Source organism: Lynx rufus, unplaced genomic scaffold (assembly GCF_022079265.1).
Source record: "Lynx rufus isolate CCGP_SWC_20201006 ecotype Redwood Valley unplaced genomic scaffold, mLynRuf1.p SCAF_9, whole genome shotgun sequence".
Lineage (NCBI taxonomy): Eukaryota > Metazoa > Chordata > Mammalia > Carnivora > Felidae > Lynx > Lynx rufus.
Window position 1 is genome coordinate 101,307,131 of NW_025814897.1, and position 21,086 is coordinate 101,328,216.

Genomic DNA, 21,086 nt, shown 5'->3' on the forward strand with positions numbered 1-21,086 from the left:
AGACGCTTACAAGAAAACCTTGATATAAGATGAAAGAAAGTAAATGGAAGTAGATACAGGGCAATATTTTTAAAGGTGACATTGACTTCAATGTTATGTGCTGCAAGGTTATGAAGGAAAGATTAGTAGTAATGGTATAAGTATCTTAATTGATGCAGACATCAGAACTGGGTGCACAGTTGAAGGGATTAACCTCAGAAAATGTGAGGGCATGATATTCCACAAAAGGAAAAGAAAGGAGAGAGGAAGCCATGGATGAATCCAAATGCTTATATCATGACTTGATGAGAAAGTTGAGCATATACTTCCTAGCTATCGGATCTTTTTTCTCTACAAGACAGAAATCATTTTCTGGTAGTGAGAAGAAGAGACCCAAAAAGAGAATGAGACCTAAAAAGAATTATAAAGGTTTCCAATAGAGATTAAATGAAGGAAATAACTGTATGCTATGAAAAGTTAAACAACAATTTTATGAATTATATATACATATATGTAAATATAACTTAAAATCGTGACTTTTAGCCTAACACCTTCCAGTTCCATCCACATTGTTGCAAATGGCAGGATTTCAGTCTTTCTCATTGCCAAGTAGTATTCCATTGTTTATATGTCCCACATCTTCTTCATCCATTCATCAGTTGATGGGCTTTTAGGCTCTTTTCATAATTGGCTATTGTTCAAAGTGCTGCTATAAACATTAGGGTACATATGCCCCTATGAGTCGGCACTCCTGTAGCCTTTGGATAAATTCCTAGTAGTGCTATTGCTGGGTCATAGGGTAGATCTATTTTCAATTTTTTGAGGAAGCTCCACACTGTTTTCCAGAGTGGCTGCACCAGTTTGCATTCCCACCAATGGTGCAAGAGGGTTCCTGTTTCTCCACATCCTTGCCAAAATCTGTTGTTTCCTGAGATGTTAATTTTATCCACTCTGACTAGTGTGAGGTGGTATCTTAATGTGGTTTTGATTTGTATTTCCCTGATGATGAGTGATGTTGAACATCTTTTCATGTGTCTGTTGGCTATGTGGATGTCTTCTTTGGAAAAGATTATTATTTTTTTTCAGTCAGAGAAAGACAGATATCATATGTTTTCACTCCTATGTGGAATCTGAGAAACTTAACAGAAGACCATGAGGGAAGGGAAGGAGAAAAAATAGTTCCAGAGAGGGACACAAACCGTAAGAGGCTCTTAAATACAGAGAACAAACTGAGGGTTTATGGCCAGGGGCGTTGAAGGAGAGGGGAAAATGGATGGTGGGCATTGAGGAGGGCACTTGCTGGGATAAGCACTGGGTGTTGTACGTAAGTGATGAATCATGGGAATCTACCCCCAAAACCAAGAACATACTGTATACTGGGTATGTTAGCTAACTTGATGATATATTAACAAATTGTGACTTATATACAAATATAAAATGAAACTTTCAGTGATTTTATTTCATCATTCATTCCCTAAGCTGTTCTAATTGGTATAAAAGATAATGCAAAGAATTATAGATCAAGAATTCATCATTAAGCAGGGCATTTAAGATGAACATGGCTGTTATATATAAAGTGATGAATCACTGAATTCTACTCCTGAACATTTTACCATGTATATTAACTAACTAGAACTTAAATTAAAACTTGAAAAAAATTCACAAATAAATATACAAATAGACTAAAAACTGGCTATTTCCATAGAAGAGAGGGAAATCCATTATCTCTACACTCGACAAAATGCACATGTCCGTAGACAAGCATTGTGTTGCTATCAGTTCTCTGCGACTTACAGATTTCTAAACTAGAGTAAGGTCAGTCAAAGGCAAAAAGATAGAAAGGTAAGGAGAGTGATCCTTTTTTTCAACACCTTTTACAATTATTCCTGGCAGAGGGCATGGGCACATTCCTGGATATCGTTATCATATTCCCTGGATTGAATTTAATAAATCTGTAGGCATGAGAATTTCTCTAGCTATGTTCTGTAGCTTGAATTCCAGAAAAGGAAAACAGACAGCTGGATCGACTCAGAATTGCCAGGCTGCCAGATTTAGAACCATGAAGGAACAAGATGGTGAGGATACGGAGACTGTGGAAGGAAATTCACTTAACACTTACAATTTGATTATAAGGCACTATCACTGTCATGTCATAGGTGACGAACTGAAGCTCAGTGGTTAAGTGGCCTGACCAAGGTCTCACAACTTCTGAGAAACAGAGCTGCGATTCAGTCACTTGTATGATTAACGCAGAACCTTTCTTCTTTATATCTTATCAGCGGATGTCGAACAACTCTTCAGAGTTTTTTTGTTCTTCAGAGGGGCAGCCACAGCTCAAGGTAAGGAACAGAAGTTCTGCTAATCTTCTCATAGAGGGCTTCGGCTGGAACGGCAATGCTATCTGTTGTGAAAATAAAAACAACACAAACGGGAACAGAGGCTATCCACTCAAATTGCTGTATACCCATGTGGTTTAGCCACTATTACTTGACATTGGTGGAAGATGAGGGAGTCGAAGAATGTATAGCTCAACAACTGATTTGATGGCAGTGCCCTTAAACACAGAAAACAATAGCTTTACATGATAGAAGTGGCAGAGTGTTGATTTAATTAAGAAATTGAAAATCTGCATGTTTGAAATGTATAATACCCTATATCTGTGTGTGTGTGTGTGTGTGTGTGTGTGTGTATATATATATATCTGAAATGTATATACCCTACCCTCGCTGTAGATATGCCCATGTGTTATCAAGACATGGATTTAGATAACAGTGGATTTAGAATAACTCTTCTATTTGTTTTGTCTGGTTTTTTTGTTATTGTTGTTATTTTTAGTGAATGTTGAAGTTATTAATATTGCCATCATTATTACTTGTGCCACAACTGCAGAGGTCCGGGGCACTGCGGAGGATGGAATTGGAGAACCTCACTGTGAAGACTGAGTTCTTTCTCTTGGGATTTAGTGAGCATCCAGAACTCTGGAGGGTTCTTTTTGCTGTGTTCCTTTTTATCTACTCTGTTACCTTAATGGGGAACCTAGGGATGATGTCATTAATCATGACCAGTTCCCATTTGCACACCCCTATGTACTTTTTCCTCTGCATACTGTCCTTCGTCGATGTATGCTACTCCTCCGTCATTGCCCCCAAATTGCTTGCAGACTTGGTTTCCGAGAAAAAGACCATTTCTTACAAGGGCTGTGCTGCACAGTTATATTTTTTCTGTTCTTTGGTTGACACAGAATCTTTCCTCTTGGCTGCCATGGCTTATGACCGGTACATAGCCATCTGCAACCCACTGCTTTATACTGTTATTATGTCCAAGAGGCTTTGCTGCCAGCTTGCGATTGGAGCATTTTGGGGGGGTACCATGAGCTCAATTATTCACACTACCAATACCTTCCATCTGTCTTTCTGCTCCAAAGAAATTAACCATTTCTTCTGCGATATCTCCCCACTCTTCTCTCTGTCCTGCACTGATACTTACATGCATGACATTGTTCTGGTAGTTTTTGCTGGTTTAGTGGAAGCTATCTGTCTTCTAACAGTTCTTCTCTCTTATGTCTGCATCATAGCAGCCATTCTTAAAACAGGTTCTGCTGAAGGAAGAAGAAAAGGGTTCTCCACTTGTGCCTCCCATCTGACTGTGGTCACTATTTACCATGGTACCCTCATTTTTATTTACTTGCGCCCCAGCGCCGGTCATTCGCTGGATATTGACAAAGTGACCTCTGTGTTCTATACATTGATTATACCTATGTTGAATCCCTTAATTTACAGTCTGAGGAACAAAGATGTCAAAAATGCCTTTAGGAAAGTGATCAGCCGAAAATTGCTTTCTTAAGAAAGAATGAAATTGAGCCTGATGACTTTTTCAACAATGTCTGTTCTTTGACCTTTGGTTCTCACTGTTGGGAAAGTCAGTTTGATATGGATGTTTCCCAAATCTGTGGGTAATGAGGCCTCAACTACAAAATAAGGCCAGAGCCTAACATCAGAGCCAGGCCCAGTCACATCACTTGTATTATGTCTATCTCTTTATTATTTTAAAGTTAAAACTTTTAATATGTATTCAAGGAGTAGATTTACCCTTCACATAATATCCTATATTTCATATTCTTACTCCTTTTTCCTCCAATCCTAATTTTTATAACAATTATTCTCAACATTGGATAAGCCATTAAATGTCACAACCCTCTTTTTCTGAAAGAAACTAAATCCAATTTACTGAGACTATTTTTCAATTAATTTTTATTCCCATGTAAATGTGTGCATTGCAGCTTAGCTGTCTGATTGTATTCACTCTAAAAACATCTTCTCCAAATTTTAACTCCTATATGATTTTTTTCTGATATCTCCTTCGATTACAGATGATACGTCACATCATAAACCTCATTTGAATCTTAAGTGTGCTTCCTTTGAGACTCTCAGAATTTTCTATATGACATTGTAGCTGTCTGTGTGTGCTTTGTCCCTCTACTAGACTTACTCATTTATTATTGTTCCTTATTTGATGCCTTGCCTCTTTATCACAGCATTTTCCCCAATATAGATACTGAGTAAATGTTCATGAAGTCAACATGAGTACATTTGCTATTGGTTGTTTTTATTTAGATTATACACCTATGGATAGGCAGAAACTATTTCTCTTGCAGTATTTTTTTCCTTCTCCAGAGGGCTACTATAAACACACATGACTATTTCAAGATATTGTTAAGCATGGTGGCTTATTAAAAAACAATTTGCAAATATCCACAAAGTTAACATCTGGCTCATAAACTATTTCCTCGAGAATGTATGGTCTGAAATCTCTTGACTGGTAAGCGGAGAGCTGAAGTTCCTGAGGGAGGCTATTTTCTGAGAGCCAGAGATGGGATCAGAAGCCAACAAATGGTGAGGTCTTAGTTAGGTGGGCTGCTGGGACTTGGCTTTTAGACAAAGTGTGGCAGAAAGTTGAAAAAAGTGTTAAACCCAAGTGAGGTTGAACAGTGGGAGAGAGGGTCAATTAGACAGGAAAGCCTTCTGACAGTGAAAATGCAGTCTGGGTTACAAACAAGGATCACAGTTACATTTACTACAGTGGAAAGGATCTTTGCAAGAAGGTTTTTGTCCATATAGCTCAGTGGTGAGGAAGGGCTCTGGGCAATGTGGGCTGTCAGTAGGGAAGAATGGACTGGAAGCTTGATCACAATGAGAAACAAACACTTCATCCTAAATACTGAGCAGACAATGTTCACCACAGTGTACAGGTTCATCACAGGAAATGCATATTGGTTCTTTTGTCATTAAGTGTATGTTGCCTCATAAACTGTCCTCCCCCCCGCACAGAGGGTAGGGAGAGACTGAAGAAAAAGGCAGACCACTCCAGACTGCTAGCTGGAATGTTTAATGAACTGACTTACAAGGCTTGTCTTGGGCAGCCCCAAGAGGAGTAGATTGCCACTCCTGTGCTCCAGGATCTTAAAAGTTTGTACAGAAGCCTTAACTAGGCTCAGTCATGTAAACCATCTGGGGGCCCTCAACACCACATTGATCTTTAAGTCTGTGTCCTTGGAAGAGTTCAAACTGTGGGAATAGTGGGCAGAATGTCTATTCCAAGGACAAGGGAAGGGTGAAGAGCCTCTGACTGAGACCGCAGGTCAACCAGCGATCACATTCTCTCCACCACCTCCTCCAACAATGTCCCATTTCATCCTTGGCCCTTGGGATGGGGCCACGCAGCATAACACAAAATGGGGTATCCTGGGACTATTTACCTAAACTCGTTTCTTGGCAATGTGGGGTTTGAGACTTGGATCAGAAATATAGTTTCAGGCATCTGGCCTGGACATGGGAATAGTGTGGCCAGCCTGGGTAGTCATGAAGAAATCTTTGCTCAGGAGTGAAGGCAACATTAGGAAAAATAAGCCCCAAGGTGGCTGGGTAGACAGTTCCAAATAGGACCTGCAGCTGTGATGTGCAACTGGAACCCGAATGACCGGGTGAGCAGGCCCTAAAGGGAATAAAGATGGATCCTGCAGACACCAGTTCATGATAGGATGCCATGAATGATACCGTCTTCTATTTCGGCACCAGGTTTTAGTTCCTGAGAGGGAGCTGGTTGACCCTGAATGATCTTAGAAAGTCCCTATCATCCTCAGATAAATAGATATATACCTGGTTATAAAAATATCTATGTGTAGATCTGTATTTATTTACATGCATGTGGCTTTAATATTTACATGTACGTGGCTTTAATATTTATATGGTTTATGTTATATAAACATATAAATATGTTTATATGTTTTATATGTATATTTGTATATATGTATATAAATATGTTTATATGTTTTATATGTATATTTATATGTATATGTTTATATGTTTTATGTTTATATGTTATCTATGTATGGGTATACACATATATGTATATATATACATATATAACATATAAATATTAAAGCCACATACATGTAAATATTAAAGCCATGTTAGGGAGATGAAGAACCTGAGTAACAAATAATCTGTGGTCACACAGCTGACAAGTAAATGACAGTATATAGATGTGAACCAGGTCTGTCTCACTCTGAATTCCAGTTCTTATCTTAACACCTGTCTCCTCTTTACCGTTTTTTAAAAAAATGAAAATAAAACACAAACAAAAACAAAATCCGCATTTCCTGTCCATGTGTAAAGGCTATTAAATTAAAGTCATCTTTAAATGAAAACATAAAGAAGAACAAAGAAATCTCTTTTATTCTGACACACATATGTGAAAGCTGGCCAGGGAATCTAATTTCATGTGACATGAATAAGTTTAATTTTTATAGATAAGAATATAGTTAATATGTTTTTCACTAAAGTACATTGTGATGGGAAGGAATTTGGACAATGATGGAGAGGTACTGATATATGACATATTCTAAACAACAAATAAATTATTTGAGATTGCAAAGTGAAATGGTCAATAGATAATGAAATACTTTGATTTGTCTTAAAAGTCCATCCAGTCAGGAATGCAAAACTAATAAGCTGCTAATAATTTCACCTTTTCAATGTGTTATATATTTTTTTTGATTTTTTAATGTTTTATTTATTTCTGAGAGAAAGAAAATGAGTGGGGGAGAGGCAGAGAGAGAGGGAGACACAGAATCAGAAACAGGTTCCAGGCTCTCAGCTGTCAGCACAGAGCCCACAGGGGCCCGAACTCCCGAACCCTGAGATCATGACCTGAGCGGAGGTTGGACGCCCAACCGACTGAGCCACCCAGGTGCCTCTAAATGTGTTATTTAACGCTTATGATATTTTGAGATACACTCAGCCCATTTTATACACTAAAGGAATGAATATATATAAAACAGGAAGGAGATTTAAATGAAAAAGCTTGTTAAAACCATGGCCCTCTCCTCCTGGAACCAGAAAAAGGTGCCTCTGTAATTCCTTCTTGACAATAACCTAAAATAAAATGAATCTTGAGCAACACTCCTTACATTTTTCATAAGTGGATTAAGTCTTAATTGACGGCAGTGTAAACAACACATGCAATTAATTAGGTTTTTGGCAAAGGACATAAGATTACCTGACATCCAGCTACCAGCAATGACCATTATTAAAACTGTGTTTATTTGTTTCACAGATAGACAGCCAAAATCATCAATTATTACAAATATAATTCTATGTAAATTTTACTGCGCCCTTTGTTGTTTTTTTTTTTTTTTTCATTGAACACATGATTAGGTCATTAAATCTTACTTTCAGCTTAAACTGTATCAATTAGGCATTTTAGTTTTTTAAAAAAATTATTACGATAATGCTATGAACACATTAAGAAAGATGGAGTCCTCTTTCCAGTGGCCTTTGGACAAGGTATAGGTCCTTGTCCAACTGTCATTTGTGCATTTTCTGTAAAGTTGTCAGCAGCACCAGCTCTGTTCTCCAGAGTGAGGGCAGGAAGGGGAATGCACAAGCTGATGTGCACTGGGACGTGCGGTGTATAATTGGAGCACCTGGTCCTGGGGGTGTCTGCTGAAATTACCAGGCCAGAATGAAGAGGAATGGATGGTCCAAAAAAGATTTTTACATCCCATGATCCGTATCCCTGATGGATATTTCAGCCTAGGCAAAAAAAAAAAAAAAAAAAAAAGTTTGCGAAGATTTAATCTAAGATGAACATACTAGAATAATATTAGCAAAGCAAGTGTGTGTGTGTGTGTGTGTGTGTGTGTGTGTGTGTGAATTTACAAAGTCTCCTTGCATCAGCTTTGCAGGGGACACTCATTCATTAATTTAATAAATGTTTTAAATGGCATCTGGAGCTGAGCTTTGTAAATAACAGAGTAGAACTCTTGGTGAACAATCCTGGAAAGGGTATTACATTCACAGAACTTTGAGCTGGGGCAGGATATTTTTAATTTATTCTTATATATTTACTTACTACCGAAATACTTGTGAGTGCCATAATGGAACATTTATAGGGTGATACCAGACCACAGGAAGGGTGCAAACAAACCCAACTTAACTCACAGACATTCCCCTCTGGCTGAACAAGTTTATTGAACTCATCACTTACAAAATACTATAATCTTAAGGAGTTATGTTTAACCGACACGAGGAGAGTAGTTCGCAGAGGCACCCCCATGAACAGAGAAAGCGGGTATAAAAAGATCCTTTTTGCAAACTAGCAATAACCTAGTATTACTCTTTCTTAGTCTGAGAAGAAGGCTAAGATCAATAATGACTCCCCACACTCAATTTAGGTACAATGATAAATGATAGAAAACATCTAGAAGGTTGTATTGGTGAGACTATAGGAATCTATGCCAAAGGATCTGAACTTCAGCTCTCAGAATCTTTTAAAAAATACTTTTTGGTGAAAAATCCAACTTCAAGTACTGATTATTTTTTTCAGGGCACCTTTCACATCCTTATTCCGTAAGCTGTAGATCAGTGGGTTTAACATTGGGATGACGACCGTGTAGAACACAGAGGCCATTTTGTCCGTGTCCATAGAGTAACTGGAGCTGGGTCGGAAATACATGAACAGGAGTGTGCCGTGAAATATGGCCACTGCGGTCAAGTGGGAGGCACATGTAGAAAAGGCTTTGCGTCTCCCTTCCGCTGAGTTCATTCTAAGGATGGTCATTATGATGTAGGTGTAGGAGAGGAGGACGGTGATGACGCTACACCCCACCACACAACCAATGAAAGTGAACATCACTATCTCGTTTATAGATGTATCCGAAGACGAGAGGGACAGCAAGGGTGGGATGTCACAGAAAAAGTGATTGATGATATTGGAATTGCAGAATGCCAATCGAAACGTGCAACCGGTGTGGATTGCCGAATCCACAAATCCCACGATGTAGGCAAGGGCCACGAGCTGGATGCAGATTCTCCTGGACATGGCCATTGTATACAGAAGTGGATTACAGATGGCTGCATACCGGTCGTAAGCCATGACAGCCAACATGAGACACTCCACATCTGCGAAGGCCCCGAAAAAATACAGCTGAATTGCACACGAGTTGTATGGAATCTTCTTTTGCTCAGATAAGAAGCCAGCCAGCATCTTGGGAGAGACAGTGGAGGAGTAGCAGACATCACAGAAAGACAGGTTGCTCAGGAAGTAATACATGGGTGTGTGGAGCCTGGAGTCCAGTTTGATCAGCAGGATCATCCCTAGATTGGCAATCATGGTTATGGCATAAACCAGCAGAAAGAACACAAAGAGCCCCTGCTGCACATCTTTTCTTCCAGTAAGTCCTAGGAGTATGAAGTCCGTCATCACAGAGCAGTTCTCAACAGCCATCGCTGAGATCTGGGAATCCCTGGTTGTGAAAGAAGGAAATGGAACCACGATTAACATCATTCTATTATCTTAGTAGTTAAACTGCTGGTCCTTTCTATTTTTCTGTATTCAGGAAAAGAGATGAGCAGTGCCGGGACTGTTTAGGTTAAACAGACTATCCTGGAAATATATACATACCCATACCAATCGATTACATGATAGTGATAATAATATTGCCTGCATTTCAACAGCACTGTACAGAATTTGTAGCACGCTTTTCATCCAAATTAAATCATGCTGTTTCCACACCACCTATGCAGTTTTTATGATAACTTTTGCTACGTCTAGCTTATAGATTGGAAACAATATCCTCGTAGTTTGAGGCAATAATTCTCACAATAATCCAGGTATTCTCATAAGGTAGCTGTTTTTGTTAAATTTTGCCAACACGAGTTATATCCTGTCATAGAGAAGCATAATTAAGTAAGAGGTGCAGGTGATGAATATATTCCTTTGTTTTCCCTCATCATCCAAGAAAGTGGAGTGGACAGAGGTCTGGTAGTTTCCTGGCTATGACGTTCTCCCACAACCCCATTAATTCTATGTTCTATCCAGTCTCAATAAACAAGAGGTAGAGATAGTTTGTTCTAGGACCCGCTGGAGCAAGGCAGATGGTGGTTGCTGGACAATACGGTGGAAGGGTCTCCATGAGCGCTACGGCTGAGTGGATAGACAGGAGTATGCTGAGGCTAACCACGCTCTCCTCGGACAGTTGTTCTTGCTCAGGAGAGAGTAGGAAGAACTTGGGGGACCAAACTGTAGAGATGCTGATGCTGATCACAGGGACAGGGCAGCAAGAAAGGGAAAATGGTTTAGTGTGTGAGTCCATCTGCCTTAATTTACTATAATCAACAAGATCTATTCACCAACAGATCAGATGCATAAGTCACATGGTAAAAGTACTCATAAATTCACAGTCTCTAACCTCAGATAGACTCATTTCTGAATTGCACCCACAACCTAATTTTCTAGAAAGTGTAATATTATTTTATTGTTTTCACTGAATGCTCTTGCACGGAATATCTCTGAAATCTGCCTCTCTTTGCTTTAAAAAAGTTGGTGGTGGGGTGCCTGGGTGGCTCAGTCGGTTAAGCGTCTGCCTTCAACTCAGGTCGTGATCTCGCGGTTCATGGGTTCGAGCCCAGCGTCGGGCTCTGTGCTGACAGCTCAGAGCCTGGAACCTGCCTCAGATTCTGTGTCCGCCTCTCTCTCTGCCTCTCTGCCCTTCTGGCGTTCTGTCTCTGAATAATAATAATAAATAAACATTAAAAAAAAAGTTGGTGGTCTTTGGGAGGCCAGCAGAAATCTGTGTCCCACAATTGTATTTTACCCAACGAATGATGTTTGTGCAGTATCATAAGTGACCTCTTCTATTCCATGAGGACATAAGAATAATGGAGATGAAAGACAGAAAATGAATATCTGAATAATGATCTAGTGTTCAATGTGCATATTTCCAAACTGTTGGCCTCACCTCCTTTAAATACCTGTCCCTGTGGACGTATCAGTTAAAATTGTCTTCCTTTAACAACGAATATATTTTTTTTAATATACAATGTGACAGTAAGAGATTTAAAATAATAAAAAAAGGTCCAACTAGCTTGAGAGTCCACGCTCCCATTTTATTGTCGCCCTTGCTATCTGTGTATTTATGCATTTAAGATACATTGATCCAAGTAATTAAAGTTAAAATATTTCATATTCTCCTTTGGTTTTACCACATGCTTTCAGTTGAAAAAGATAAAAAGCTAAACAAATATAAAGTATAAATTAAAAAAAAATATATATATGTATATATATATATCAGTACCTTCCCCAGAATTACTGACTCTGTTGTACACAGCTCTGTCTGCAGGAGGTTCAGCAAGCATTGTCTCCTGAATGAGCCAGATTATATAGTCATCTCTGTATCTGGTCCCTGGGTGTTAAACACTTGGCCTCTAAGGAATAAGTCACTTAAAAAAATGACATCATTTATCATCTGATATTTCATATAGGCTGCGTGACTGAAAAATACAGACTTCTAAAAAAAGTTCCTTTTGTTCCTCTCTATTATTACTCCTCAATGGTATACTTAATTAGCAAGAGTAAAATGACTCCAGTCAATGAGAATTCCTTATTTCAAGTTTACTCCTCTTCATAGAAGCATTTTGTTTAATTCCATAATTTACAAACAAATACCTGCTCACATTTATACATTATAATGTGTATGTGTACACATTATACATATATACATTTACACACATCTATGGACACTCTTCCATAAAAATATTCATAAAATAAAAGTTGTTGTAAAAATAGCCAAACAAAAAAATAAACAAACAGAAAAACCTGCCATAATCTCACTGCCTAGGGAAAAGTAGATTTCATTGTCTATATTATTGGATATGTAATTTTTAAGCAAAAATGGCATCAGAACATACATTATATATAACAAAAGTATTATGAATAGAGGCAACGCATTTCTATTAATGGACATTAATTTATTCAAAGGCATTTTTTTCCTTTTTACCTTAGTCAGATTTATATTGTTTAGTTATCAACGCATAGTATGATATATTTCATGTATTAATACGCATCCCCGGTTGTCTTTAACAACTTATAATATGACACAGAGATTGGGGTGCCTGGGTGGCTTAGTCAGTTAAGTGTCCAACTTCAGCTCAGGTCATGATCTCATGGCTCCAGAGTTTGACCCCCATGTCAGGCTCTGTGCTGACAGCTCAGAACCTGGAAACTGCTTTGGATTCTGTGTCTCCTCTCTCTCTGCCCCTACCCCTCTAGTGCTCTGTCTCTCTGTCTCTCAAAGATAAATAAACATTAAAAAAATTTAAAAAAAGAAGAAATTGAAACCCAGAGGGAATAAGTAAACTTCTATAGTCCCATAGTCATTGAATTTCATTGAATCCATAGGGTTTGCTCACTATAGGTTCCTCGATATAATGCAATGAAGCAAAGCTATCTTAAGGATAACTCTCTTAAGTACTCTTACAGAATGCTGTAGTGTCTTTATGTTAAAGTGACCCTTGAAAACGTACAAATTAATGATGCACAGAATTGTAGCTTTCTGAGAGAGCTGAGAGACCATTAAAGTCTCAATTATCCACCAAGGTAGAATCCAACGATGGATGATTGACAGCAGGAGGGTTACTATGTTGGGGGTAATCTGGTTTATTTATATTAGCTGGGTACTTGATCATTATTAGCATTGATGTGAAGAGAAAGTGATGTGGCAGGTGGCTTCATTGCACAATTGCAAGAAGCAAATAAGAGAGAAAGAAATTGGTTACCCTGGAACTTATATAACATGGTAGCTTTGGTGGATAATCTCTGTATTGTGATTGAACAACATTTTATCATGTGTGAACAAATCATTGCTGTACACATATGAGCATAGGTCGGATGTGTTTTTTAAACGACCACTGCTAATTGATATTCCATAAAATGTAAAATAATCATATGTATCACCTGTATTTCTTGAGTCTTAACATCGCTAATTTGATGGCCACACAATCTGCAAGTCCAAAATTTGTGTAAGCAGACAAAAAAAGCAAGATGTGCATGGCATCTACTAGATTGTACGTGTCAGGGCTTCAGGTAGTTTCATATTTCTTCTGAAACCTCACCCGGAGGAAACAGAAACATAGGTTTGGCTCTTTTGACTATTTTTTACTTGTTTTATTTGTTGTTATGGAGTTTCCCCTTGCTTTCCATAAAGCCAGACTACTCTTGAGGCAAAAATTCAATAAAGTCAGTGTGTTTTTAATTTTTGGAAAAGTGATTCTAGTGACAATTGTTAATGCTTCTTCTGAACGTATTGCTACTCTTTGCATGATATTTCCAATACTGAAACACCAAACGTACTCCTCTGGGACGTGTTGTTGACACAAATCTTAAATCACCTAAGGAATTGTCAATAACTTGCCACCCGATGAACTCAAGAAAATGACGCATTTGTGTTACGTGGGCACTTTACTACTGTTCTCTATATCTCTGATGCATATTTGGAGGTTGACGTGAAACCACCTTCAGTCACCTCTTCTGAGTCCTCTCCATGCTCATTTTCCTGGCAGGTGCTTCCCTGTCTGCAGTGAGGTCAGATCTCCTCAGGCTACATTCTGTTCATACGGGTGCCAAGCTTGAACTTCATAAACATGGCCGTCCCTCCGGACTATGTAGTCTAATCCCAGTCCCCTTTAGGTGGGGAGCATGCGTGGCAATATACTGCACAAAATTGAAAAATATAAATTAATTCCCGAAGGAATTTGTTTGTTAAGAGAGAATGGCTTTCTAGAATTATGAAGGGAAAGACTGAAGGTAAAGTTTAGGATGTCATAGAAAGACAAGTGAGAAAATAATCTGTAACTAAACAATTCCTTTGGTGCCACAGTCACCCCTAAGCATCGCACTACATAGAAACTGTCTACTTATGAACTCCTTCCTTCAGATAATAGTTTTCTGGCCCGAGTCATGGGCCATTATGAATAATTTCTGTGCATGATACTGGCACCAAGGAAAACTAAGTCTTCCTGCTGGAGGAAACAAGAAAACCAGGAGCTGTGGGTTGCTAACATCTGTATTCTATAAGCAAACAACTCATTTTCAGCAACATATGGGATAATTATTTAATGAAATATTTTCTAAAAGTTGCATTCTTTGTTAATTTTACAGAAGTATCTTGAAAATACTGTATAAAATAAACTGCTAGGGTTTAAAAAAATTTGCAGTTTTCTACAACTGGATAATAACTGCGTATCTTTTCAGAATTAATTTTAAAGTTGTATATGTGTATTATTTTATTTAAAAAAATTTTTTTTAATGTTTATTTATTTTTGACAGAGAGAGAGAGACAGAGCATGAGCGGAGGAGGGGCAGAGAGAGAGGGAGACACAGAATCCAAAGCAGGCTCCAGGCTCTGAGCTGTCAGCACAGAGCCTGATGCGGGGCTTGAACTCACAGACAGCGAGATCGTGACCTGAGTCGAAGTTGGACACTCAACCGACTGAGCCACCCAGGCGCCCCAATGTGTATTATTTTAAAAACTACTAGTGACTTTTGAGAAATAAAAACATCCTGAACACATAATCTAGATGAAAACATGAACATAACAGCCTTTCAGAGACCATGAAACGAAACACAAATTGACGTCCAATATGGCAGGTTAGTATGTTTTTTAAAAAGTATGCTGAACTAAAATCGTTCAGTTTGTAAGCTTGTATGTCTAGATTCTTACACCCAATGTTATGTATATAAGATTCCCTTATGCCATTGCCTCTGGTGATAGTTTATTCATTCTGTTTGTTGTGTGGCATCCCAATGTTTGGGGCCCGCTGTAAGAGACACTGCCCCACAGTTTTTCAGAGTTGTGCATCACTTCTGATCCCTGCTGTCAACGTGTAAGAGTCACGGTGGTTCCGCATTCACACAAGTGCTTGATGCTCATATCGTGAATCATTTTCATTTTGGCCATTCTTCTGGTGGGCCAAAGTCCAGCCTTGAAGACTTACATTTTATTCACTTGAGTCCTAATGAAGTTGTATAACCATTTCTGAGAAGTGCCTGTTAAATTCTGAAGGCAGAAAAAGAGGTAAAGAAGGTGTGAAGAAGCTGTGTTTACAAGTATGTGGCCTTCCACCACTCACACTCTCTAGCTGATATCATTATTGCCCTTCCGGTCAAATCAGCCTAAGTGATTCTTTTGTACGAAGATGAAGCCCCTGGCGTGGTTGGTTTGTTTGTCGTTTTAATGTTTCCAATGGTGGAGATAGGTTTACACAGCTGTAGAATCACAGATTGGGGAGATGGATTAAGGCAACCGGAAAGGGCTTTAGAGATAATCTAGGGCCTTAGAGATAATCTAGTTTAAGATCCTCTTTTACAGAGTGGGGGTGAGGTCTAGTGAGTCGTTGAACACCACAGCGATTTGGGGTTGCATTTGGTGCCATATTCAGAGCATATTTCTGGAGAGGAGTGTCCAAAGAGGTTTAAAGTTGCTGCCTCTGGCTTTTACACAGGAGCACCCATTTACTCGGTTACCGAGCTTTGCCACTGTTGTATTTTAACAAATGGTGTCACACAACCTACCACTGTGTGCATCCATCTGCTCACTGCGTTATACAAATGCCCAAATGTACCATCACGATGTCATTTTTATCCTTAGGGATTTCAGTGCAAGGCTGAAGGAAAGGAGTCCAGATATGGCAACATGTCTATTATATCAATAGTCACTTGTATGGTAATACTGGATAATAATTCTTTCATCAGTCCCTGGTGGATGTGTGGGGACATTGTGATATAGATAGAGAGTGGAAGGAAATGGGTGAGGAAGGAAGTACATGAACCAGAATAGACCACAAAGCTTTTTGATGTGTTCCCTATTTCTGTAGAATTCCACATGGAAGGGTTAGTTCAGCCATCTGCCCTAAGTTCCTATTTAAGTCATGAAGCTACTATTCAATATTCTGAGACAGTGATTTTTCACTCTCTAATTACATAAATTCAGGAAGATGAAGCCTACAGTTAATCAAGTTGGTTTCTTCCATTTTTAGATGAGCTTAAAATCTCATTTAATTGGTTTATGACTTCACACTCATTAGATGTGATTAAAGAAGCCAGTATGTGCATCAAATCAATCTTTACATGATATTACTGTTATATGTCATTTGGAAGGGTGATGCCATATTTATAACTTCTGAATGAGAAGCCTCTGATCAACCCACTAAGATTCTGACTTGTTTAGACTTTACTGCATTTCAAAAAGTCAAGAAAGATTAACAAAAGTGTATTGATAAATTGGGAAAATATGGTACAAATGGAAGTTCTTAAACCTTTTTTTTCCCAAAAGAAGCCTTCCCATTGATTTTTTCCACCACCATATTTTCCCCCCAATTTGTCAGTTTCCCATAAATGCCCCTCTCAAAAGCAGAGAAGCCTTTTGACGTTTGCTTCCATTCTGACATTCTTTCACCAAGGGCAGTTATAATTACTTAGGGGTATAATTCTAATAGTAATTAAGAATGGCATTGAGTCTTACATGGTCCTACAAACACATAACCATATCCATGTTTTCTCAGTAAGATTCTTTTAGTGGTTGACATCAGAAAACTTGAGCAGAGCTAGATAAAGAAGAAAACATCCAGGAAGGACATAGGTTAATGCTTTTTTACTCCCCATATAATTAATATAAGTATTTATATAGGCATTAATTTAGTATCCACAACCATTCATAAATATTTTCATAAAAGCTATTAAATACATATACAAAACATATATTATATTCTCATTTAATTACGTTCTGAAAATTTGTAATGGACATTCAAAAATAGTGTCAGCAAAACAAAATAAACACAAAACAACCCAAACAAAAATGTTATCAGGTGTGTGGGTTTTTTTAAATGTTTATTAATTTTTGAGAGAGAGCGAGAGGCACAGAATGAGCGGGGAGGGGCAGAGAGGAAAAGAGACACAGAATCCAAAGCTGACTCCAGGCTCTGAGCTTTCAGCACAGAGCCCAATGTGGTTTCGAACTCATGGACCGCAAGATCATGACCTGAGCCAAGTCGGATGCTCAGCCAACTGAGCCACCCAGGTGCCCTAGGTGTGTGGTTTTTATTATTTATTTGTTTTTCAATTTTTGTGTCCCAGACATGATAATGGCACTGGCTTGGTAAGGATGATACTCAACCTTCACCAAAGAATACTCACAGTCTTATATTGGAGACAATGGTCAAATCAACTGAGCCATAGGTACAGGGATGCTTTGAGGAGAGTAAATTATTTATAATTTAAGAACATCATTTAACCAGCACTGGGAAGGCAGAAGAAGGAAAGAAGAGCCAAGTGGAAGTGACTGTATTGAGAATTTCAACACAAGGAGGTACTTTAGCAGGACCCTCCACTTTGCACTTTTATCCTTCTCATTTTCATCTTGGGGGGGGCAGAATAAGCCACCCCAAAATATACCACTTTGGCTATTGATTATTTTAAATTAAAGTTACTTAAGAAACAGCAGGTGCAAGAAGGACACTCTGACTTTCCTTTGTCCTCCTGAAAGCAGGAAATAAATTTCCTATGTGAAAGGTACCCTTCCTGTACCAGGAGAAAGAGAGACATCCTCTTCACCAGAGAGGGAATTGAGGGCTGAGGAATCTGCATAAACAAACTGTTACCTCTTTACTTATTTACTAATCCAAGCCCACACTTCTTTGTCATGTCAATTCTTCACAAATATATTGTTTCAGGCTCCTGGGTAGTTCTGTTGGTTAAGTACCCACCCATCTGACTGTGGCTCAGGTCATGATCTCGCTTTTGTGAGTTTGAGCCCACATTGGACTAGCAGCTGTCGGCACAGAGCCCACTTCAAATCCTCTGTCCCCCTCTTTCTGTCCCTCTTCCAGTCATGCTCTTTCTCTCTCAAGAAAAAATAAACATTAAAAAACCCCAAATATATTGTTTCTTTGTCTAAAAAATATACAAGCTACCTGTTCTGGTTACTTGAGTTTTATATTTTTATGAGATCGTGTACTTATGAAATTAAATTTGTTTTTCTCCTGTTAATCTAATATCTTTTTTTCTTTTTAAAATTTATTTATTTAAATACAAGTTAGTTAACATACATTGTAGTATTGGTTTCAGGAGTAGAACCCAGTGATTTATCACTTCCATATGACATCAGTGCTCATCTCAACGAGTGCTGTCCATAATGCCCATCACCCATTTAGCCCATCTCCCGATGCACCTCTCTTCCAGCAAGACTAGGCTTGTTCTCTTTATTTAAGAGTCTCTTATGGCTTGCCTCCCTCTCTGTTTTTATCTCATTTTTCCTTCCCTTCCCCTATGTTCACCTGTTGTGTTTCTTAATTTCAAGTATGGGTAAAATCGTATGATGTTTGTCTTTCCCTGACTGACTTCTTTCGCTAAGCATAATACACTCGAGTTCCATCCATGGTGTTGCAAATGACAAGATTTCATTCTTTTCGGTTGCTGAGTACTACTCCATTGTATATATAAACCACATCTTCGTTATCAATTCATCAGTCAATGGAAATTTGGGCTTTTTCCATAATTTAGCTATTGTTGATAGTGCTGCTGGACACCTTGGGGTGTATGTGCCCCTAATTATTAGATCAGTCAGAGAACCAGGAAGAGAAGAAAGGAAAAACTTTGCTCCCCTACAACTACATAACCTCTGAAAAGGCATTGCCCTGCCCACCTCAGGACCTGTAATTGTAACCTCTTCATTTGGATTCCTTTCTTCACCCCATCACCACTGTATCCCTCTTCACCATTTTGATCTGAAATGAAATTTCAGAGGATCTTCTCTGCACTCTAGAGGTAGACATTTTTGCTTGAACTGAGAGTATCTTGACTTTTCACTCCAGGGAAATTTAGAGTTTATCATGAATAATTTGTAAGATTAATGAATTAATTTTATTTCTTTTTATTACATTATTGAACTCAGTAGTATACAAACTACTGGAATCACCATGAAATGCAAGACACCTATAGTGCAACAGGTGTATACTAAACACTAATGGCTCTTAGAATAATTAAATTAGTGCATAAAATTAACGACTAATACAAAATTGACACACTAACATGAAGACTGATAAATTTTCCAAATATTAAGCATGACTGACTTAAAATGGAGACATACAATAAAATATAGGGTACCTAAATATTGGCATCATAGTAGCATAATAAAATACTATGTTAGTTAAGGTATTTGAGACAATTTAATAATATAATATACCATGGAAGTATAATAGGAGATTTGAAAACAGAAGAGTGCATTTGCATGTGTATGTATATAAATATATATTTATTTGTACTATGTGACTATTTACTTAAAATCACATTTTATTTTTCAACTTTCCACCATCTCTTTCACATCCTTGTTCTGTAGGCTATAAATCAGAGAATTTAACATGGGAATCACACGAGTGTAAAACCAAGAGTTCATTTTGGGTTAATCCAGGAAAGAGGAAGAATTTGGCCAGGAATATATTATAGAAAAGCATAGTTCCCCAGAAGACTCTAACAGCCATTAAGTGGGAAGTGCAGGTGGAGAAAGCTTTGAACCTCCTCTCAGCAGAGCGAATCTTCAAGACTGATACGACAATAAGGGACAAGAACTCCTAAAAGGGTGCTCCATTCAATGAAGGCAAAAATGTTAAAAATAGCGAAATCATTGACCTGTGCATCTGAGCAAGACAGCAATAGGAGAGTAGAGATATCAGAGAAGAAATGATTAATCATATGACCTACAGAAGACATAAGCGGGATGTTCATGTCAGGGGTATCAAAGCAGCTGACATTCCCACCATAAGTATCCTAGCCATGGGCAGGGAGCACAAGGGGTTGCCAATGACTTTATACCAGTCAAAGACCATCATCAACAACAGTAGACACTCAGAATCTGCAGATACAGAAGATGAAGAATTGCAGAGCACAGCCTGTGATGGAAATTGATTTGGTGTTAGCAAATAGATCTACCAGCATCTTGGGCCCAATTAGTAGGCAAAAGCAGAGGTAACAGAAGGCAGGTGACAGAGGAAAAAGTATCTGTGTGTGAAGCTGGGAATCCATTTTAATTATAAAGAACATTCCAAGAGTTTCCAGGAGATTAACGAGATACATATCTAGAAACATGGTAAATAAGGCCACTTCAGTGTCCAGTTATTGGTAATTGCCAAGGGAAATAATTCAGACAAGAGGGATCAATTAACCCTGACTTTCCTCTTCATTCTTGTTGCAAACTTTTACAAAAACACTCAAGAAAATTATAGTTCATAATTTGACTCTTCTAGATTTATCCATGATAAATTCCCCCTTTTTATTCCTTTTATTAAAAAAAAATTTTTTTAACATTTATTCTTTTTTGAGAGACACAGAGTGTGAGTGGGGGAGGGGAAGAGAGTGAGGGAGACAGAATCCGAAGCAGACTCCAGGCTCTGGGCTGTCAGCACAGAGCCCGACCTGGGCCCAAACCCACAAACCGCGAGATCATGACCTGAGCTGAAGCTGGAAGCTTAGCCAACTGAGCCATCCAGGTTCCCCAAGGCCTATTTTCTTTTTCTTTTTTTTAATTTTTTTAAAATTTACATCCAAATTAGTTAGCATATAGTGCAACAATGATTTCAGGAGTGGCATCCTTAATGCCCCTTACCCATTAAGCCCATCGCCCCCTCCTACAACCCCTCCAGTAACCCTGTTTGTTTTCCATATTTAAGAGTCTCTTATGTTTTGTCCCCCTCCCTGTTTTTATGTTATTTTTGCTTCCC

The 21,086-nt window shown here is 38.4% G+C and overlaps 2 protein-coding genes and 1 pseudogene across 2 annotated transcripts; 1 reads left to right on the forward strand and 2 right to left on the reverse strand.

The window, feature by feature from the left end:
- The first annotated feature begins 2,868 nt into the window (after positions 1-2,868).
- Positions 2,869-3,822, forward strand: LOC124505406 (olfactory receptor 5I1-like). Its single transcript, XM_047071355.1, has one exon. It carries the CDS (start codon positions 2,890-2,892, stop codon positions 3,820-3,822), a length of 933 nt encoding a protein of 310 aa, XP_046927311.1. The 5' UTR covers positions 2,869-2,889.
- Positions 3,823-8,841: 5,019 nt separating this feature from the next.
- LOC124505405 (olfactory receptor 5W2-like) lies at positions 8,842-9,825 on the reverse strand. The gene has a single exon (XM_047071354.1). It carries the CDS (start codon positions 9,823-9,825, stop codon positions 8,842-8,844), a length of 984 nt encoding a protein of 327 aa, XP_046927310.1.
- Positions 9,826-19,669: 9,844 nt separating this feature from the next.
- On the reverse strand, positions 19,670-20,513 carry LOC124506044 (olfactory receptor 5W2-like; annotated as a pseudogene).
- Between the last annotated feature and the right edge of the window lie 573 nt (positions 20,514-21,086).

What these genes read in the sequence shown, in the direction of transcription:
- LOC124505406 (XM_047071355.1), top strand. Translation starts at nt 2,890, where the DNA reads ATGGAATTGGAGAACCTCACTGTGAAGACTGAGTTCTTTCTCTTGGGA.
- LOC124505405 (XM_047071354.1), bottom strand. Translation starts at nt 9,825, where the DNA reads ATGATGTTAATCGTGGTTCCATTTCCTTCTTTCACAACCAGGGATTCC.